This window comes from Gigantopelta aegis, chromosome 12 (genome assembly GCF_016097555.1).
Source record: "Gigantopelta aegis isolate Gae_Host chromosome 12, Gae_host_genome, whole genome shotgun sequence".
Lineage (NCBI taxonomy): Eukaryota > Metazoa > Mollusca > Gastropoda > Neomphalida > Peltospiridae > Gigantopelta > Gigantopelta aegis.
The window spans coordinates 21,320,632-21,341,097 of record NC_054710.1 but is presented as its reverse complement, the minus strand read 5'-3'; the positions used below and the strand labels follow the sequence as shown (position 1 = coordinate 21,341,097).

At 37.0% G+C, this 20,466-nt stretch overlaps 1 protein-coding gene across 1 annotated transcript in view; it reads right to left on the bottom strand.

Moving 5' to 3' along the window:
• Window positions 1-18,226, bottom strand: part of LOC121385885 (protein draper-like) — a 116,965-nt gene extending 98,739 nt beyond the window's left edge. The window contains exons 1-3 of the mRNA XM_041516676.1: window positions 18,142-18,226; window positions 7,278-7,649; window positions 4,429-4,809 (exon numbers count right to left, since the gene is read on the bottom strand). Coding sequence (XP_041372610.1) covers window positions 4,429-4,809; window positions 7,278-7,647 — 751 coding nt within the window. The 5' untranslated portion in view covers window positions 7,648-7,649; window positions 18,142-18,226. The remainder of the gene's footprint in view (window positions 1-4,428; window positions 4,810-7,277; window positions 7,650-18,141) is intronic.
• Between the last annotated feature and the right edge of the window lie 2,240 nt (window positions 18,227-20,466).

Genomic DNA, 20,466 nt, shown 5'->3' with positions numbered 1-20,466 from the left:
TCTCAATGGAGGAATTGCAGGATGCTCTACGTAAAGCCCATAATACTTCAGTAGGACCATATGAAATTCATTATTAGTTATTAAAATATTTACCTGAATTATTTATGATGGTTCTTTTAAATATTTTTAACAATATCTGGATTTCTGGCGACTTTCTTTATGATTGGAGGAAAGCAATTATTATTCGTATTCCCAAGCCTGGTAAGCATCCAACTAATCCTACTAGTTATCGCCCTATCGCTTTGACAAGTTGCTTTGTAAAACCATGGAACGAATGACTATCGTAGACTTGTCTGGTATCTTGAATCCCACAAATTGCTTACTAACGTGCAATGTGGATTCACATCTAGACGAAGCATGGTTGATCATCTTGTTAAGATTTGAAACATTTTGTAAGGGAAGCTTTCATCCATAATCAGCACTTAGTATCAGTGTTTTTTTTTTTTTGAGAAAGTTTACGATACCACCTGGACCTATAGTATGTGTATTTTCGTGCTGGGGTGTCTTTAAACATTAATTCATTCATGTCCAATATGAGTATTATTAAATGTCAGTTGCAGGTTTGTTTGAATAAAGTTCATCAATGGGCAACAAACAATGGCTTTAGGTTCTCAAAGGCAAATACTGTTTGTATGCATATTTGCCAGAAAAGAAGTCTCCACTTAGATCCAGTTGTTTTTTAACACAAATCCGAATCCAGATGAGTCCAAATTTCTGGGGGTTATATCTGACAGGAAGCTATCTTTTGTGCCCCATCATATGTAAAAAAAAGTAAGTATTTCTTGGTCTCCATAAGCACAAAATAGATCACAATACACAATTAGGGTGGAAAAACGTGATGGTAGTCGTTATTTTGACTGTAATTCCGTTCCGAGCAAAATTGCTCGGAACCGTTCAGACCTCACAATAGGCGTAATGCGTCAGGCCGATTATAACCTTGACTTGTGCTTGCACATGTATTCGAGGTTAATCTTGATGAATTACAGCTGTGGTTGGTGGATATATGTGATACTGGTTATTTGTGTAAATGCTGTGACATCTACCCTATCAGTTACACAGGTTTTATTACCTCAAACATTATTACGCTAGTGACATTTTGTATTTGTTAATAACTGGGGTGGCAATAAAAATTTCAACTGGCATTTTTTGTGGATCCGAGGGTTCCTACTGTAAACTTCTTGTAAGTCGTTAAAACAATATGTGACAGCAGTTTCTTTCAGTAATTATCAATGGGAGGTAACACGTACACTGTATGTATGTATTTTGGCCCAGTGGTTTGAAAAATTGCTTGTTATTTTTATTGAAGACTTGTTACTATGGTCGTCAATAGGAATTTATTTGGTCTAATGGAACGTGCAATGCAAACTCGTTGACATTTGAACTTGGCGAAAACGAGGCAGAGTTCGGAAAACGAGGCAGAGTTCGGAAAACCCTGTTTGTCTGTGAACATAATGCCCATTTTACCGCATACATGTGTTTTTTTTGTAAAAGTATGTTTACTATTTGTTTGAACCATTTATTTGTACCCGTACTTTAGTATTTGTACCCGTATGGTATTCCCAGTGGGTTTTTCAACATCGGCTATTTTCGTTAATTTCCTAGACAAATTAAAGAAAGATCTATTGTTAACACTGCGACTGAAAAACAATTTCTTTGTATCAAAATGAGAATTAAGATAAATTGTTTGTTAAACTTAATCTGGATTACAAACAAACACAATTAACATTATGTCAGGCCTTCTTATCATATTATTAAAAAAGTATATATAAAAATATATGTTTTCACTGATTAAACCACCTTAAAATTTTAAATTACATAAAAATATTTAAAATATTTGATGTTTCGTTAGACTAAAACCCAACATCCTCAGGAGAATAAACAAACAAAGTCATATTATGTGACATTACCCGGGGACTTCCGATACTGACCCATTTGAAATAACAAGGCCATTTGATTCTTACTTACACTTTGGCCGAGGTGTCTTATAAAATCATGCTGACAAATAGTTTATTTTATATTTTGAAAAAAAAAATTCACAAAATTTGAGGGAAAGAATCTCGGGCTAGTGATAACATCTGTAGGCTAATGCATTTTGATATTTACTAACCCGGCTGACTAGTATTTTTGAAATCTGATGTGCAGCTATGAGTCATATAGCTTGCTAAGAAAAATTGTGTGTTATACTATGATTGCCAGTACAGATTTCTGTAAGGAATTTGGGCTTGTGGCATACATTGGTGAACACTTTTGTTTTAGGTTTAAGTTGGCATAGTGGGGATAAAGTAGATAGTTGACTTTGGTTTTGGGCAGACACATTAATTTCTTGTGAAAGAAACATTGTGGACATATTGTTAAATATTTCGAACTGTGTAATGGTGACAACCATAAGTAGAATATATACTCTGTCAAAAAAGAAACGCATAGGTTATAGGGAAAAACGAAAAGTGAATTTACAAAATATCGGGGTTTTTTTGTACAATGTTGCTGAATGACCATGTTTGTTAATGTTCCTGGAATGGGACAGCATGCCCAAATGCACCCTAAAATAAATTTAAAGGGAGGGTAAACTCAAATAAGAGCCTTATGTGTTGGAAAGATGCATACCCGGACCACCAACACATACTGACACTTTAACAAATACATAACGCGTAATTTTAGAATTAATAAAAAACCATGATTATTCCTTCTAACTGGGAGCAGCCATTTTGTTTTGTTTTTGTGACATCTGGTGGTATAGCTTGGGGCAAAGTGACGTCAGCTCCGTCCAACTTCTCTTAAGCAGAGTGTAAACAAACGCTCTAATTTACAAGGCACTTCACTTTCATCAACCTGATTTGTAAAACAACATAAATGAATTTAACTAAATATATTTCAATTTGCATCAGTAGAACGTAATGGAGTTATAGTATTTGTCTCTTTTAAAAAATCCAAAGAAAAAATGCTTATTATTAGGCCTATTAATTGGTAGGGTACGTTCAAGCAAAAATGACCACTCACGATACCCAAGTGATAATTTTATTATCTTTGGGACTACGTAATTGGCCAGTTTTGTGATTTTAGATGGGAAAGTCTACTTAATCAAGGGTTTTACAGAATTACTTACAGTAATAAAGTGATAATGTCCATTACGATTTGAGGGGCGTCCACGCGGCTAACAGACAATACCTTGTGATCTTAATAAAAGAGGCACGTCTTTTTAGTGTGTCTAGACACAGTGTCTGGGACCGTCTAAATATACACCTGCCAATCAGGAACCACAGGTACAGGCCACGGAAAGAAAAGACCAGTTAACCAAGAACACACTCCGATTATTATTTCAGTACATGGGTTAATTTATGTACAAAACAAGTATATATTATTTTTCAATAAAAAATAAGCCACCATTGTCAAAGTGTTGAAATAAAGTTCTGTATTATGTTGCCGGCTTACTGGGATGGATATTATTACAGAACAATGCAATGCATCTGCAAAAATCAGGTATGTTTTGTTTCTTCAGTTCGAAGACTAATTCCTGACGTGACACGTGAAGTATTATGTAACCACCAGCTTGCCAGAGGGCGTATTCACTGGGATGGTACAAAATGGCTGTGCCTGTTATATATAATAGCCATCACATTTAAGTGTTTTATTAATTAACTACATGATTATACTTGTTGATATTAAACAATGTGCGTTAAATATTGTTGAATATGCATACCAGGCCAAACGCCTTAATTGACCCTTCCTTTAATGCACGTTGTGCGACAATTTCAGGAAATCGGCGTGAAATGGTCAGATTTTGGCGAATGCACGTGAAACTCGGGGGAAAAGATTGGAGTAGTGATGGATATTTAAAGCTGCAATGCTCGCAATGATGTCTCATTTCCATTTTGATGTAGACGAGTTACAAGATGCCAAGACTAAGCCTGCCGAATCGAAACAATGCAATAGGCCGCCTCCAGTTAGGTGAATTGCAGTCAGCAGTCGCACGCCACATGAACGTCCATGAGAGCACCATTTCACATCTCTGGGACAGGTACCAGCAGTTTCAATCAGCTGAAGACTGGCCCAGAAGTGGAAGACCTCACATAACAACTGCAGCACAAGATCACTACATCTGGGTTCTGCATTTGTGTCACCGAACTGCCACAGCAATGAACACTGCTGGATGCATACCTAGTTTGAGAAGGGTGTCTGCACAAACATTCAGAACCAACTTTGAGAAGCTGGCTTACAGGCTAGGAGACCGTATGTTGGCCCCGTCCTGCGACATCAACATCGACATTTAAGTGTTCGCTGATGCACAAATGTACAGGGGTGGAATTTGGGAAACTGGTGGCGAGTATAGTTCGGCGATGAGTCACATTTTCTTCTACAGCAACATGATGGACGACAACATGTTTACAGACATTTTGCACTAGAATACATAACCATAATGTCATTACTTACTATGCCATAAAGTCAGATGAAAACGCCTGCTAGTGATGTGGGCGTTAACTGTAGCCTCTGGGTTTGTTACTCGACAATACCAAAGCGTGTTATCATTGGATGATACTTGGGAGATCTCCATAACATAATACTTATATTCAGAGTCGGAAAGATCTGTTCCTGTCCCACATGTGGGGTTATAACCTCTGGTTGTTTCACTGATTACTGAGCATTCTGAGTATTCCTGTTGCAGCAAGCCAGCAACAGTCTTATTTTTAACTCTTGTCTTGAAGAATTGCACTGTAGAATTTAAACCGGCTGAGGGCGACAGTTTACAGACCAGAGTCAGCGGATGACCCAGCACAGGTTCAGAGGACTTCCTGGACAAGGACACGTCGAGAGCTGTAAGGAAGAAGAAGAACTGTTTTATTTAACGACGCACTCAACACATTTTATTTACGGTTATATATGGCATCAGACATATGGTTAAGAACCACACAGATTTTGAGAGGAAACCCACTGTCGCCACTACATGGGCTACTCTTTCTGATTAGCAGTAATTAAGGGATCTTTTATTTGCGCTTCCTACAGGCAGGATAGCACAAACCATGGCCTTTGTTGAACCAGTTATGGATCACTGGTCGGTGCAAGTGGTTTACACCTACCCATTGAGCCTTGTGGAGCACTCACTCAGGGTTTGAAGTAAGTCGGTGTCTGGATTAAAAATCCCATGCCTCGACTGGGATCTGAACCCAGTACCTACCAGCCTGTAGACCGATGGCCTAACCATGATGCCACCGAGACCGGTTGAGAGCTGTAAGGAGACAAACATATTGTAGTGTCATTCAATTTAAGTTACACGAACATGCAGCAGGTTACATGTACTGTGAGAAACGATGCAGAAAGCATTATAAATACACAAGTTAAATGAACATGTATTCAAGTTACACAAACATATATCCAAGCAAGTATAACGAACAAGAACTAAACTGTAAACATTTGAATTCCATTTCTGTTACGGATTTCCTTGATTCAGTCTATTTGTTTTTTTTAAATCGGGGGAAAATCATCCCCTTTAGACATACTGTACATTGCATGAACATACATGTTAGATACACAAACATATAGCTAGTTATGTGAACACACATCAAGTTAATGAACATACATTAAGTGAGCTCTGTGTTCTAGTGGATAAACTACTGAATAATCAAGCTAACAGCAGTGGTTTACATACCAACAAAGTTGGCTCACATTTTCATTCATCTTTCTCACCTATCACCCTCTGCCTATCATTTTCATTATCTTAATATTTAAACAAAACAAAACACTTTTCAATTTCTCCCATGATTTACATTTGTTTCGACCCTGTCTGTCAGTTTCTCAGACTCAGTCTTCTGAGCTGTGGAAATTGCATTGTGACATGCTCACATCAGTCATACATACTTGGAACATTCATTTATTTTGAAAATGGATCCCAACCTCAGTGTGTGCACTGTCGGTGTACTCCTCTGACAGTGCGCCACATTTTGGTGGTGTGTAATATCTTAAGCAGAGGATGAAAGGTATGTTTGGTTGGAGAAATGTGATGGAATCATTTGGATTCCATTTTTAAAAGATATTGAATTTTATTCTAAACTTCAATTTTACCTACCTGTGATATTTGTATTCTTTGCTAAGCTCTTAATTTATACTGTGTTTTTACATTAACTCATGAATATGTATATCGATGTTGATCATCACTTCACGGATGCATTTAACTTAGCTTGCCACCTAGTAGCCTGTAAGTTTTTCATGCTCAGGTATTGCTAAACATCTGTTCATTCATTCATTATCCTACCATTCATTTGTGTCAATTTAACTTTGTTCCATACTTAAAGGGACATAGCCTAGTTTTTAAACACTACAAGGCATCTTTTTTTTACTATTAGAGCCGTTTTTAATAACTGAAATCATACTTTACATAGATTGTATTGTTTAGATTATCCATTTCCGTACATTCGAAGTGTTTTTGGTCATCCTGGTGGTTTTAAATATCACAAAATGCATTTTTCATATTTTAAAAAATGCACGTGCGTCTGAGAAGTAACAGCTATGGAGTCCAGTTTTAATCTATTTTAGAGGGTATTTCACCATTCCAAAGTCACAGACTCATGTTTCTCTCTATTGTTATTTTATCCAAATGTGTTACAGGTTTGTAGATTAACTAAACTTAGTGTTAATTTCCACGGGTTGAAACTAGGGTCTGTCTCTTTACTAGCCGATGTTTGTTTGAATTTTTCTGGGCGTTTTGGGGTTTTTTTCTTTTCTTTTCTATGTTGTTGTTGTTGTTTTGTTTTTTTTTGTTTTTTTTTTGTTATTTGGTTTTTTTGGGGGGTGTTGTTAAATATTAATTATTTCATTCATTCAGATTCCATCCTGAATTCTTGTTTTTGTGATTCTTAAGTGATACTGAATTTTATCACAAATTTTAAATTTAGTTTCCTGTGATTGTTATTAACTGGGTTTTAATTAAACTTTTTAATTTTTATATTAAATTTGATCATCATTTCATTTACTCATATACCTTAGTTTGTCACCCAAAAGCTGGTTTATTTTTCATACTGTGGTGTCGTTAAACATTAATTCAGTCAGTCAGTCAGTCAGTCTGTCTCTCTGTCTGTCTGTCTCTGTCTCTGTCTCTGTCTCTCTCTCTCTCTCTCTCTCTCTCTCTCTCTCTCTCTCTCTCTCTCTCTCTCTCTCTCTCTCTCTCTCTCTCTCTCTCTCTCTCTCTCTCTCTCTCTCTCTCTCTCTCTCTCTCTCTCCAATAATATGTTGTATTGCAATCCATAAACTATTTTTTGTTTTACCTGTAAGTGATATTTGGTACGTACCATGTACTGTTAGAGAGAATATGTTGCTTGAATCCCTTGATGTAAGTGTGTGAACATAACAACTCCATGGCTTTTCGTCTAACAGGGTCACGCGTTTTATAACAAAATGATATTTCTTCACTGTCATCTCAGCTTTCATTGTGCCAGTTCCACAATAACTATAGTACCCTCTCTTAACCAGGAGTGGCATCGTGGCTGGACTTGCTTTGCATGTTTTATTTGACTGCCACATACTTTGATATTTATAATCTGAGATAGTACTTAAGTATATATTTGCATTCAAATAAGGCACGTTTGACACAGTGCAAGTAAAGGCAAAACGCTGACCCAGTATTCCGTAGTTTGCTGAACCCGACAGTGCTATATGCATATCTGAAATAAATAAATAATATTAATCAATTATTAATAATATTAATAATAATATATTAATAATAATAATAATTGCTCACCTGGTATTAAACTGACTATATTTCTAAAAATTAACCATAGTAATAATGATTCACTGACATAGCAAAATGATCCATTTTTATCACAGCATATATGATCGCCTATCTGAATGAAATTCGGCTTTGTCAATTCAAATGTACAAAAACTTATCTTTTAGTGAGTACATTATGTTGTCAGCACCAAGTTGCTATCTATTACATAGATTTCATTTCACTGTATGTCAGACCATAATGCACTGAATGTGAGGTCGGGAGTGTGGAAGTGGCAGGTTGATTTTTGCCCCAAAAATGCTCCAATTTGAATAACAGCTATATTGCGTTTGTGAGTAAAATGATGGAAATGCCTGGTGAAATGTTTTCGGGCCATAGTTTAAGGTATCCCCGATTTGTTTCAGCATGGAGGTGTGTCTGTGTGTGTGTGTGTGTGGGGGGGGGGGGGGGTCCTTAACCCAACAAATGCAATCACAGCATTTACTTGTCATCATCATGTCCAGAAATAACGTAATATTTTGCCTAGTTTTCCTCGCAATGGTGTTTTAATGTCAATTAAATGTTTTGCTCAAATAAGTAATTATATAGTCTTATGTTTATTTAGCTGAGACAAAAACATATTACCGGTACTTTCGCACTAGCAAACAATTGGTCTTTACATTGTATAACGTGGACACATAATATTGAAAAGTAGCAATTATACAGAGTAACATATTTTAATGAAAGCAAATGCAACATCAACTAGTACTTTCGTAGTACTGCAGTGGTTAAGTAATCGAACTACAGGCTGGTAGGTACAGGCCGGGTTCACAGCCCGGTACCGGCTCTAACCCAGAGCAAGTTCTAGGTAGGTGTAAGGCCACTACACCCTCTTCTCTTTCACTAACCACTAACCAAATAACAACTAACCCACTGTCTTCGACACACTGCCAAAATAGCTGAGGTGTGTGTGCCCAGAATAGCATGCTTGAACCTTAATTGGATATAAGTACGAAAATAAGTTGAAATGTATGAGTATATTTCACAAAAACAATTAGCTGCAATCAGTCAAGTTAACCAGAAGTCATGCATGTGTATTACATTACACGCAGACGCCGACGTCCTGAAACGACAGGAGCTGGGGTGTCATTTCTAAAGACACTTGTCAATATCTTCTGTGTAATAAATAAGAAGCAAAACGAGCCCAACCACACATAGGCTGAACACTTGATTATTGTCACAGTTCGATGTATACCATTTAATTACACCGTCATCACATATTCAAATGAGACATTGTCAACAACCACCGGGAAGGAGAGTGGGACGTAAAATACACAATCAATATTTACCAATCATCATTCTGAATATTTTGGTATTTAGACCACCCCACTATTAAGAACAATTTTAGTAAGTGCCAGTTTCACAGTGACACTGTATATATTCATATACAAATACATGTTACAGGGAATACGTATTTTCAGGACATTTGTGTAATGTCTGATTCATTCAGGAATTATGCATATTTTAAACCCTAATATTTCCTGGTATTATACATAATATCTGAAAGTTAGTCACTTATGTTATACATATTCCCTGAAATTGTTTCAGTGATAATTGTAGCCTACACTAAAAAAATATAACTTTAACGTAATTAGTCATTTATATATGTTATTACCACAACTATAAAAGAACACTGGAATAACTTAACGATCATTTTTCTCTCATTGATACTGTTAGGAGTAACACGCGAGCTTAAACCGGATAGACTTAGGAGCTGTTCTTGAACTTTGGACTAAGATAAGTGAACTTAATTCTTGTTAGCTTTTGTATTTTGAAATTTTTGTGTTCATATTTTCAGAATAGACGTAGATTACTGTAGTTTTCTGTCATTTTTGAATACTGAATTTGGAGTGTTAGGCTGCATAATTATTTTAGCATTCCTCCAATACTTGAATAACCTAAATCTCTGTAGCAAAATTCTTAAACAACCGAATATCAAAAATGGAAGTCATTTCAGTTAACCCCAGTTAGCCAGGAGCAAGGGCCTAGCCCCATGATTCCCGAGAGTAGCCAAGTAAGCCAGGTGCTTGATATTAATGTAGCGACGGACTCACCTAGGTCCCCTGGTCCCCTACCCACTCCCCCCCCCCCTCACCACTGACTAAGACCACGACCACCAAACCACGGGTCGCCGATGTGGAGGTGCATTCCGTAGGCGCGGGCACTGACCAGTACATACACTCGGACGTTGAGTTTGTCCCCACGTGTCCCAAATTGCAGGCGGTCGACCTAGCAATCAAGTTGGCCCTCCGATCTGCCCCCACTGGCACACCCAACACCCCAAAAAGTGCCACCAAACGATACCTAGAGATAAGCTCAGATGAGGACGAGGAGGACGAGGAGACCGACGTGGTGAACGATGTTCACCCTGAAGTAGAATACATTTCAGGTGCTAGGAAAAAAAACCCATGCTACTAGAGGACTAAAAAGAGCAAAGAAAAACAACAAACCAGCCCCCTCACCCAAAGCCGATAACATTCCAGGCCTTAGACAAGTCTTATTCAACGGTAACAACCCAACATTGTACCAGTACATTCACTGGCAACAGGCCATAACTAACATACTGGAAGAAAAATCAGAGAACAATGTAACAGATGTGTTGTACCACACTAGGCTGTCAAATGCTGATACCTTTATTAAAGGCGAGGAAGAGGCGCTCAACAACCTGAATAGTTTATTCAAAATAAACGCTGACCCTCACTCTGAGGAACCGGCTATGGTTAGGTTAACAACAATTTCAATTCCACCAGGGACCAACCCATCTTTTATCAACGCAGTGGTCACACCACTGCCGAAAAAACCCAGCGCAGATTTAGGGGCTAACATACATGATAAGCTAAACATAGCATTCAATACCCCCAAACCTTCCTGTCAAAGGAAAATAAACTTTAGCTTAAACTGTGACCAGGCCACCCAAACAGGTTTAGCCACTTCAAACGGATCCAGCCAGACAGTCGCTGCGGACCCCATCAAAAGTACAAAATCCACCATTCTGATGCACAGGGAGACATACTAGAGGAATTCATTAATACACACAATCTAGTATGTCTCAACAATGGCAGTACTACTTTTATACATGACTATCTGGACACATCCGCCATCGACCTATCTATCACCTCTAACAATATAGGTGCAAACGCCCAATGGGAGGTGTTAGAAGTTCTCAACAGCAACCACCTCCCTATTCTAACCAGTTATAAATGTAATACTACTTATACAGAAGAAGAAAAATTTATACCTAAATTTAAATTTAATAAAGCTAACTGGGCTGGCTTTACAAGCGACTGTAGCAAAATTAAGTTAGAAAATAGCCTAAACATTGACGACGCTACTAATAAACTTACTAATAAAATAATAGAAATAGCTGAAAAGAATATTCCTGAAACTAAACCCTTCAATAAAAATAGACCAGTTAACTGGTGGACGGAGGAAATTAAATCCAAATGCGGCTTTAGGAACAGGATGCGTAAACTTTATAAAAAAAATAAGGAAACAAGACTATCACACTAAATATAAAATAGCCAAAAACGAAGTAGGTAAGCTTATCGTCAATGCTAAACAAGCCAGCTGGTATAAATTTGGCGGTGAAATTAACAATAGAACATCTATTAGAGAAATGTGGAAAAAAATTAAGGCTATTCAAGAACAATGCGCTAATTCCACAGTCCTTCAAAAACATAAAACAGCAACTACTAATAAACAAAAGGCCAACCTTCTCAGTAAAACTTTTAGTAAAAACAACGAAAATTTTCCTAAACAATTTTTTGAGAAACTTAAGAAAGATAACTCTCTGCCAACTAATGATACTAAAACAGTAAATCACCCAACTACTGATAACTTAGAATTTAATAAACCGATAACAATGTTAGAATTAAAAACAGCTCGTAAAGCTAAAAAAAAAGTACTGCCACCGGGCCTGATCAAATAAGTTACACATTACACAAGCACATGCCGGACGTAGCCCTAAAGGTAGTGTTATTGCTCTTTAACTGAATCTGGACGGAGGGTCAAATGCCCACTGCGTGGAAACATGCAGAATGTTTTAGTCTCCCTAAAGCGGAAAAAGACCATTCCCTCCCAGGGAGTTATAGACCGATAACACTCACGTCCCATATGTGCAAAACCTTAGAAACTATTATCAATAAACGACTTAATAATTACCTACTTGAAAATAACCTAATAACTAATGTACAGAGCGGATTTAGAACTAAACATTTAACAATAGATCAAATAGTTAGATTACAAAATAGCATTAATGATGCATTTCGAAAATCTCATAAGGTTTTAACAATATTCATAGATATTGAAAAAGCTTTTGATATGGTATGGCGTCAAGGTCTACTAAATAAATTACAGAGTAATGGTATTAAAGGTAATATGTTTAATTTTATCAATAATTTCATCCATAATAGATCAATCTCAGAGTGAACAGTCACTATTCAGATAGAACTGAAATAATTAATGGCATACCACAAGGTTCGGTCCTCTCACCAACCTTATTCAACGTTTTTATTAATGACTTAACTAAAGCACTTAATGCTAAAGGAAAAACAAAAACGACCACGCCATTAAACACAACACTATTTGCTGATGATCTGGCGCACAGGCAACACAACCACTAATTTATTTCACCTATAATGCAAGCTGATATGAATAGACTTAACAAATGTGCCCTGGACTGGGGCATTAAACTATCAGAAACTAAAACTGTCTATATGGTTTTTTAATAAAGTCAATAAACTAGATAATCACCAACTTAAATTAGGTGACAAAATAATTCCAAGAGTCAAAAAATTAAAATTTCTAGGTGTAACTTTCGATTCAAAACTAACCTTTAGTGACCATATCAATGACTTAGTCAAGAACTCAAAAAATACTCTAAACTTGTTAAAAGCCATCTCAGGTACCAGTGAGGGAGTGCAAACAGAGGCAATGCTTATGGTTTACAAAGCATGCATACTCTCCAGAATAGATTATGGAGCCCAAGCCTACAGTTGCGCCGCCCCAAAACTGTTGCATAAATTAGATGTTATTCAAAACCAAGCTCTTAGAATCATAGCTAAAGTTCCATCAAATACCAGCGGACAGAGTTTAGAAGTTGAGTTTAACATTATGCCACTGAAATATCGTCGCAATCTTCAACATCTTAATTATCAGCTAAAAATCCACTCTCTGAAACTAGATCACCCAGTTCAGGAACTTAATCCTATCATAGCTAAACCAGGACTAGTATTCAAAACCAATCAAAATTTTAATGATTCTTTCGCCATTAAAGCTAGTAAAATAGAAATAGAAGTAGGTGTAGATAACACGCCAGTGGCACTATACCATATCAATCAGCCAGTCGAGTGCCACACACCATATCTAATTAAACAAGCTACGGATTCAACTCCATTTCCACCATTTAAGAAAATCCTGTTCGAAACCACAGCCAACGAAAATTACCCTGAGCACATCCATATCTACACGGATGGCTCTAAAAACCCAGATAACGGCAAGGTTGGCTTCGCAGTAATTGAAGAAAAAAATATCTAAACATTCTAAACTAGTTAAATACTCTAGGCTGTCAGATAATCTATCAGTATATACAGCAGAAATGACAGCCATAAAAGAAGCTCTCATTTGGATTAAAACTCAAAAATACTCAAAAAGCATTATTTTTTCAGATAGCCTCAGCTCTATCCAATCACTTCAAACTAATAAATCTACTAGACCCAATATCATGGCAGCTATCCACAGTATACGCCACGAACTAAACCAGCTTAACCTAACAGTAGTCTTTGAAGTGGACTGACAGAAGATGATTTTGTACTAATTAACCTGTTCAATATGTGATAAAATAAGAAACAATATATTCTACAATATATATATAAGAAACATACGGATTTAACACCACCAAATCCCCTCCTTCTATACCAGAACTCAAGAACTTCGAACAAAAAATGGTAAGACTAGCTAAAAATCTACAATTTAACAACACATCAAGCAACCAACTACAACGAAAACTCGCTAAGGACATAAACATTATAAAACATGACAAGAAACTACTCGTACCTGCCGATAAAACCACAAACTTTTACAAGCTGGACACCACCACTTACAACAGACTACTTGATAGCAACACAACAAAAGCATATAAAATAGCGGCACAGAACTCAGAACGAAAGATAACCACTAAAGACAAACACATTGCAGAAAAACTAAATCTAGCAGACCGCATAGATACAACAGCAAAAAGTGAAGCATTTATCACGTTAAAAGACCACAAACCAAACTTCTTCAATAAACCCACCTGTAGACTAATAAACCCATCTAAACCGGAAATTGGCATAATAAGCAAAACAATCTTAGAGAGAATCAACAGAAAGATTCTGAACACAACCAGAACAAACCAGTGGAGGAACACGTCAGACGTGATTAAGTGGTTTAAAGCAATATCCAATAAATCCAACTATTCTTTCATATGTTTCGACATATGTGATTTTTATCCATCCATAACAGAAAATCTCGTGAAACAAGCCCTCCAGTTCGCATCCAAATTCGATGATATTTCTAGCGATGAGATGGAAATAATATTACAAGCAAGAAATTCACTGCTATTTAACAACAGCAAAGCGTGGTGCAAAAGAGGCAAACAATCACGGTTTGATGTAACTATGGGTAGTTATGATGGAGCAGAAATTTGCGAAATTGTTGGGCTCTTTCTTCTTTCAGAACTACAAGCCAAATACGGCAACAATATAGGACTATATCGCGACGATGGCCTAGTCGCATTCAATGAGTCACCGAGAACCATAGAGATAATCAAAAAAGATATTTGCAGAATATTTGCAAACCATAAACTCAAGATCACCATAGTCGCCAACAAAAAATCTGTAGATTACTTAGATGTAACTCTAGATCTTGAAAAGAGCTCAGTCAAACCCTATATGAAACCAAACAACACACCTTTATACATCCACAACAAGAGCAACCACCCTCCAAATATCATCCGCAGTATACCAAAAACAATAAATAAAAGACTTTCTGATATATCTTTGAATGAGTGCATCTTTGAAGAAGCGAAACGCCCATATAAGGAAGCCTTACTCAAGAGCAGATATAACTATAACCTCAAATACACCCCAACAGCAGAAAACAACAGACGCAGAAACAACCGCAATAGGAACATCACCTGGTACAACCCACCATATAGCTCCAACGTGAAAACCAACGTAGGTCACCAGTTCCTCAGATTACTCGATGAGTGCTTTCCCAAAAGCAACCCTCTCCACAAAATTATCAATCAAAACACCGTTAAAATTAGCTATAGCTGTATGCCTAATGTTGGGAAAATAATTTCAGGGCATAACAAAACTCTACTTCAACAACACAGAGACAAAGACGCCGTTCCCTCCAGAGAATGCAACTGTAGACGAAGAGCTGAATGTCCACTTGAGGGTAAATGCTTGCAAAAAGGAGTAATATATCAAGCTACCGTTAATACACTCGATGACAAGCAAGAAACATACGTTGGTTTGACCAAGAACACATTTAAGACGAGATATACCGCGCACACAAGCAGTTTTCAAAACGCAACACAGAAGAACGCAACAGCGCTAAGTCAGTACATTTGGACACTGAAGGATAGATTCACCCCATACACCATTAAGTGGAAAATTTTATCCAAAGCAAAGCCATACTCTCCAGCGAGCAAAAGATGTAACCTCTGCCTGAAGGAAAAACTGTTCATAATGTATAAACCTGAAACCAGCACACTAAACTCCAAGAATGAACTCGTATCAGCATGTCGACACAGACACAAATACCTTCTGTGCGCATACCACACATCACCTATAGACCTGCATAGTGACGTAACCTCGACATCACAGAGTCCATTACGTCATCAGCTTTCCGTTGACGGTGTAATTAAATCTACATCTGATGAGTGAGAGCCATTCAACTCTCTCACGAAACAAGCCTGTCATGTAGAGATAAACATACACTTTTGACAATATATATATATATATATGTATGTATGTACATGTATGTATGTATTTATGTATGTATGTATGAATGCACGCACGCACGCACGCACACACACACACACACACACACACACACACACACACACACTCACACACATGCACATATATTGCTTTTCATCTACTGTAAACCGTGAAAAAAATGCGTGCGTATACATTTTGCGTCGTTCACGTCCAACCTTATGTCGTGAAATTAATACGCACGCACTATTTTCCAGTTTGAAGTGTACTTAAAGTAATTTGTTTTGTTTTGAAATATTTTATTGAGAATAAATTCACAAAAAGATTCACTCAACAGGCACAGCCTATACACGAACTCTCCTTGATGGTGACTAATCGTTAATTGTTTTATCTACCAAAGGGTGTTAACAGTTAACAACTGAAGCTGTGAGTTGTTATTCTAATACAGGTGAGGTGGGTAGGGCCTAATCCCCTCTATAGACTCAGGCACACTTGCTTGATGTAGGATATTGATTTACAGACAGTAACTTTATAACAATTACAGTGAGCTGTCTTTATCCACTTTTTTTTTTTTTTGAGCTGTCAACAGTCATTCGTGAAATTTACACATCGCGAACATGTGCTAAGGAATAACTTCACGAAAAAAACTCGTTGCAATATTAATACGGTTTAAAGTATCTGGGAATATCAGCTCTGTACTATTTATTTCTGGGATAAACACTAATGTTCCTGGACTAAATAAGTGCAAACATATACCAAGTTTCATTAATAGTAGTTTATTACTAATAATAAACTTTGTTTATAAAGAACCAATAATACACTAACCACTTGATTACTTATTGGCCCATTAACAACCAATGTAAATATTACATATATTTTCACACATGCAGTGGCTGTATCTCCACTTGGGTAATTAGGCTATACATATGTACGTTGACCCACATAGGACAGTTTACTGCATGCATGTAGCTGCAGGGCATCTTGCTTAGGCCCCTAGAGATAGAGGGAGATGGGCTATTATTAACTGACCCACAACAAAGCTGCAATCTGATTGGTTAATAGGTCTGTAACATGCATGTGTACCAAGCACCTTTCTCTTTGTTCACTTGCAAGACACTGGCCAACAGGTCACAGGCAACTACCAGCAGTGTTTCAATATTACCAGCAGTGTTTCAACTTGGAAATCAAGTGTTTTAATGTAGACATTTACCACCAACCACCCCACCACCAACCTCTTACTGGGCTGATGAATGGCTACATATATTTGCATTTAAACAAACAAACAAAAATAATAATAATAATAAAAACAACAAAAACATTTTTAAATGAGTATCGATTGATACATAAAAAGCATTCATATGGCATTTTCAAACTTTTGTTATTCACTTGGATACTTAAAGTGCAATTCACAATTAAATGACATCAAGTGGAGATTATAAGGTACACACTTATAGATTGCATTTAATCAGTATACTAGCTCTGCACGGACAGGGCCCTACTCCCGGAGGCAGCGCTGATGGGATCTTACTTTAGACACACCCTCAGACAGCGTCGAGGGGATCTTTATCTTACAGGTACGTTCTCCCTCAGACAGCGTCGAGGGAAGCGTAACTTACACATTCCCTAAGACAGTGTCGAAGGGATCCTTGATCTATCTTACACACTCCCTAAGACAGCGTCGAAGGGATCCTTGCTTTATCTTACACACTCCCTAAGACAGCGTCGAAGGGATCTAAGCTTACAGGTGCATTCTCCCTCAGACAGTGTCTAGGGAAGTGTAACCTACACTACGCTACACACTCCCGGAGACATTGTCAGTGGGATCTTCCATAGGTATGTGTTGACTTTCATCAGCTCCCAAGGCCATATATAGTTTTGAAGAATGAAGTCATGTTTAAATATTAGTAGATGTATATATAGTGTCTAGTTTATAAAATTTGTTTATTCATTGAGTATATAAATGTATTGTTTGTTAGTAATACATTATTTAAAAAAAGTATCTGTGTTGGTTGTTTATAAATGTAGGAATTATAGTTTCTCAAAAATGGAGCTAAACAAGAAACTTTAATATTGACATATTTGCAAACGTTGATGCCAAATAAACTGAATGAAATGTGGTTCTATACATTCAGTAAATACGTTAATTTACACATTTAACATTAGCTGTTATCTAGAGTGTGACATCAGTCATTGCAAATTGCTTCAACATTTAGCAATTTAAGGACGAAACAGAAGCTGAAGTAAATTTGATTAGCATCCTCAACCCCCAAATCCCCCTCAACCATTCCCAGCCCTTTCTTTTTTCCTCAGTACTTTACATCAAGCAAAACATTTTTTATTTGCATTTCTGTTTGCTGCATTGCAAGAATTTTCACAGTTAAATACATCACTTTACACATTTACCTGCAGGCAGCTTATAAGCAGCAGTGTGATTGGTGGAAAATATCAACACAGTGACTGCCAATATGGCATATAGCTTTGACAACGTCATACCTGTAAATAAATAACAAATAGGTAAATAGGCAAGCAAATAAATAAATAAAAGCAGTAACATTCACTGTATATTTTAGCTCGATGGAGTGTCCTCTAGCGATATTCTGCTTGTTATATGTGATGCAACGTTATACTTTACTCGAGACATTTTAAAAATGGTTTTATAATGCACCCCTGTACCAAACACATACATGTATCTTGATTGTCATCTAGCGATATTCTGCTTGTTCAGTGTGCTGCAACTTTACTTGTAGGCATTTCAAAAATGGTTTTATGCACCCCTGTGCCAAACATACATTGTATAACTGGAAACGTTTTATTTAGTTTTTGCAGCTATTTTTGTAGCCAACATAAATCAATTAAGGTACCCTAAAATGCCATAACTGCCAGAGGGTACGAAAGTTAAATTACATACCCTGAAATCTTGGAAATCGATTTGTACATTTTAATATTTTTTAGAAAGATTATAGTATGAGAACTACAATTTAAAGTCGAATTTCAAAACATTTGAAACCCATACCCACCAAATTGGGGCAATTATTATCCGTTTTGTTTTTAATACGTACTCACAAATTATTTTCTGACAGAAAGCCTGAAATGATAATGCAATATCTTGATTAGCCAGCTTCAATTACTAATGAATACCTTGAAAAATGTTTGACATACATTGTAAGTGATGTAGTGCCCAGAAAATGAGATATTGCCAGTTTTATGTTCTGAGAGCCATCTTGGATACCTTCGTGAATATATAAAAATGCTAAAGGTGCCAAGTTTGCACCTCTTGCATTCTCAATCAGCACCCTCCAAACATGTAAAAACCACAAAAATCAAAAATGAGGGCATTGCAAACATACTAGATTATTGGGGAGGGGATGGCTTTTAGTAGATTTTATTTAACATTTTTGTTGCCACGTAGCAACATTATATTAGAGTATAAACAAAGTTTTAAATTGAAAACAGGTCAGCTGGGGCGAGGGTTTTTTTAGGTATTATAGTCACATATAGGGATTGGGTTCCTTGAAACATTATTTTTTATTATATAAGGTGTGTTGTAATTGATCCGAAATTTGGGCTAGTGCTTAATTTAAATTGAACATTAAACATTAGCCCTGTGGCTAGTGACTTTAAAACATTTTTGTCATACCCTGTGAATCAACTTAAAATTCATACCCGTTATTCTTTTTTTATTGTGAAAATATACACAATTTGATTTTTTTACCGATGTGATCAAACCGTTTTTGTTTTTGTTTTCTTTTATGTTTTGATGTTTATCATTCCACGTTCATGATTCAAGATAAAAACATACGAACGCCACCATGATTTTTTTTTTCACTACTTGGCAAATATTACCTTTCAAATGTTAGTTTATACATACATGTATGTGTGTGTGTGTGTGTGTGTGTGTGTGTGTGTGTGTCTGTTTGTACAGACGGTACGGCCACCTTTTTTTTGTGTGTGTGGGTTATATTTGTTGTATCTGTAAAAATGTCCTTCACTTTTCAATGGCATCTTGGGACATGCTTTTTTCTTTGTAGCGTTTCCTCTTGCTTTCGAAATAGTCACTATTGATGTCGAATTCATGCTCGATCATCAGACGTATGCCTTCATTTTCCAGATCGGGGGATGGCTCTTCATTTCCCTCCCGTCTTTAAAAGCCAGACCACACGTATCGCAAGACTGCATCCTCTTGACTTTTTTTCAGATAGAGTTTCTTCGACTGTGGATGCAACTCTTCTGAGACATTCGCCCTTTTGTTCGTGCTACTGTTCAGTCATGCCATCAAGTCCACCAAGAGATATCCGTAGGGCCTATGGGCAGCTTCCTCAAACTGTTGCATCAAATGACGAGTGTTTTCCGGATACATCCACCGTGCCAAAGTCAGAACTTGTTGCTTGTCAATAAGGTTGTTGAACAGTGCAATGTAATGATAGTTTCTTCTCTGTGTCGGGTTCTTACTGTAACAGAGGTTCTGATTGATGGCAATCATTGAGAGGTTTCTGTGGTGACCTCCTTCAATGAACAGGTTGGTGATGCGAGAATCTTTATTGGTCATACACATCAAATCATCCAACACGATGAGATTTCTGACTCTGGGATCCAAATAACGATCCTTTTCCAAATTCTCAGGTATGCCTTGAGCAAATTTCACTCGAACAGTTTCCCCAATGATGTCATAGAGGGTTTGTAGAGCCAGATTATGTGTTGAGGCTGTGGGAAGATTTTACCATCCCTTAG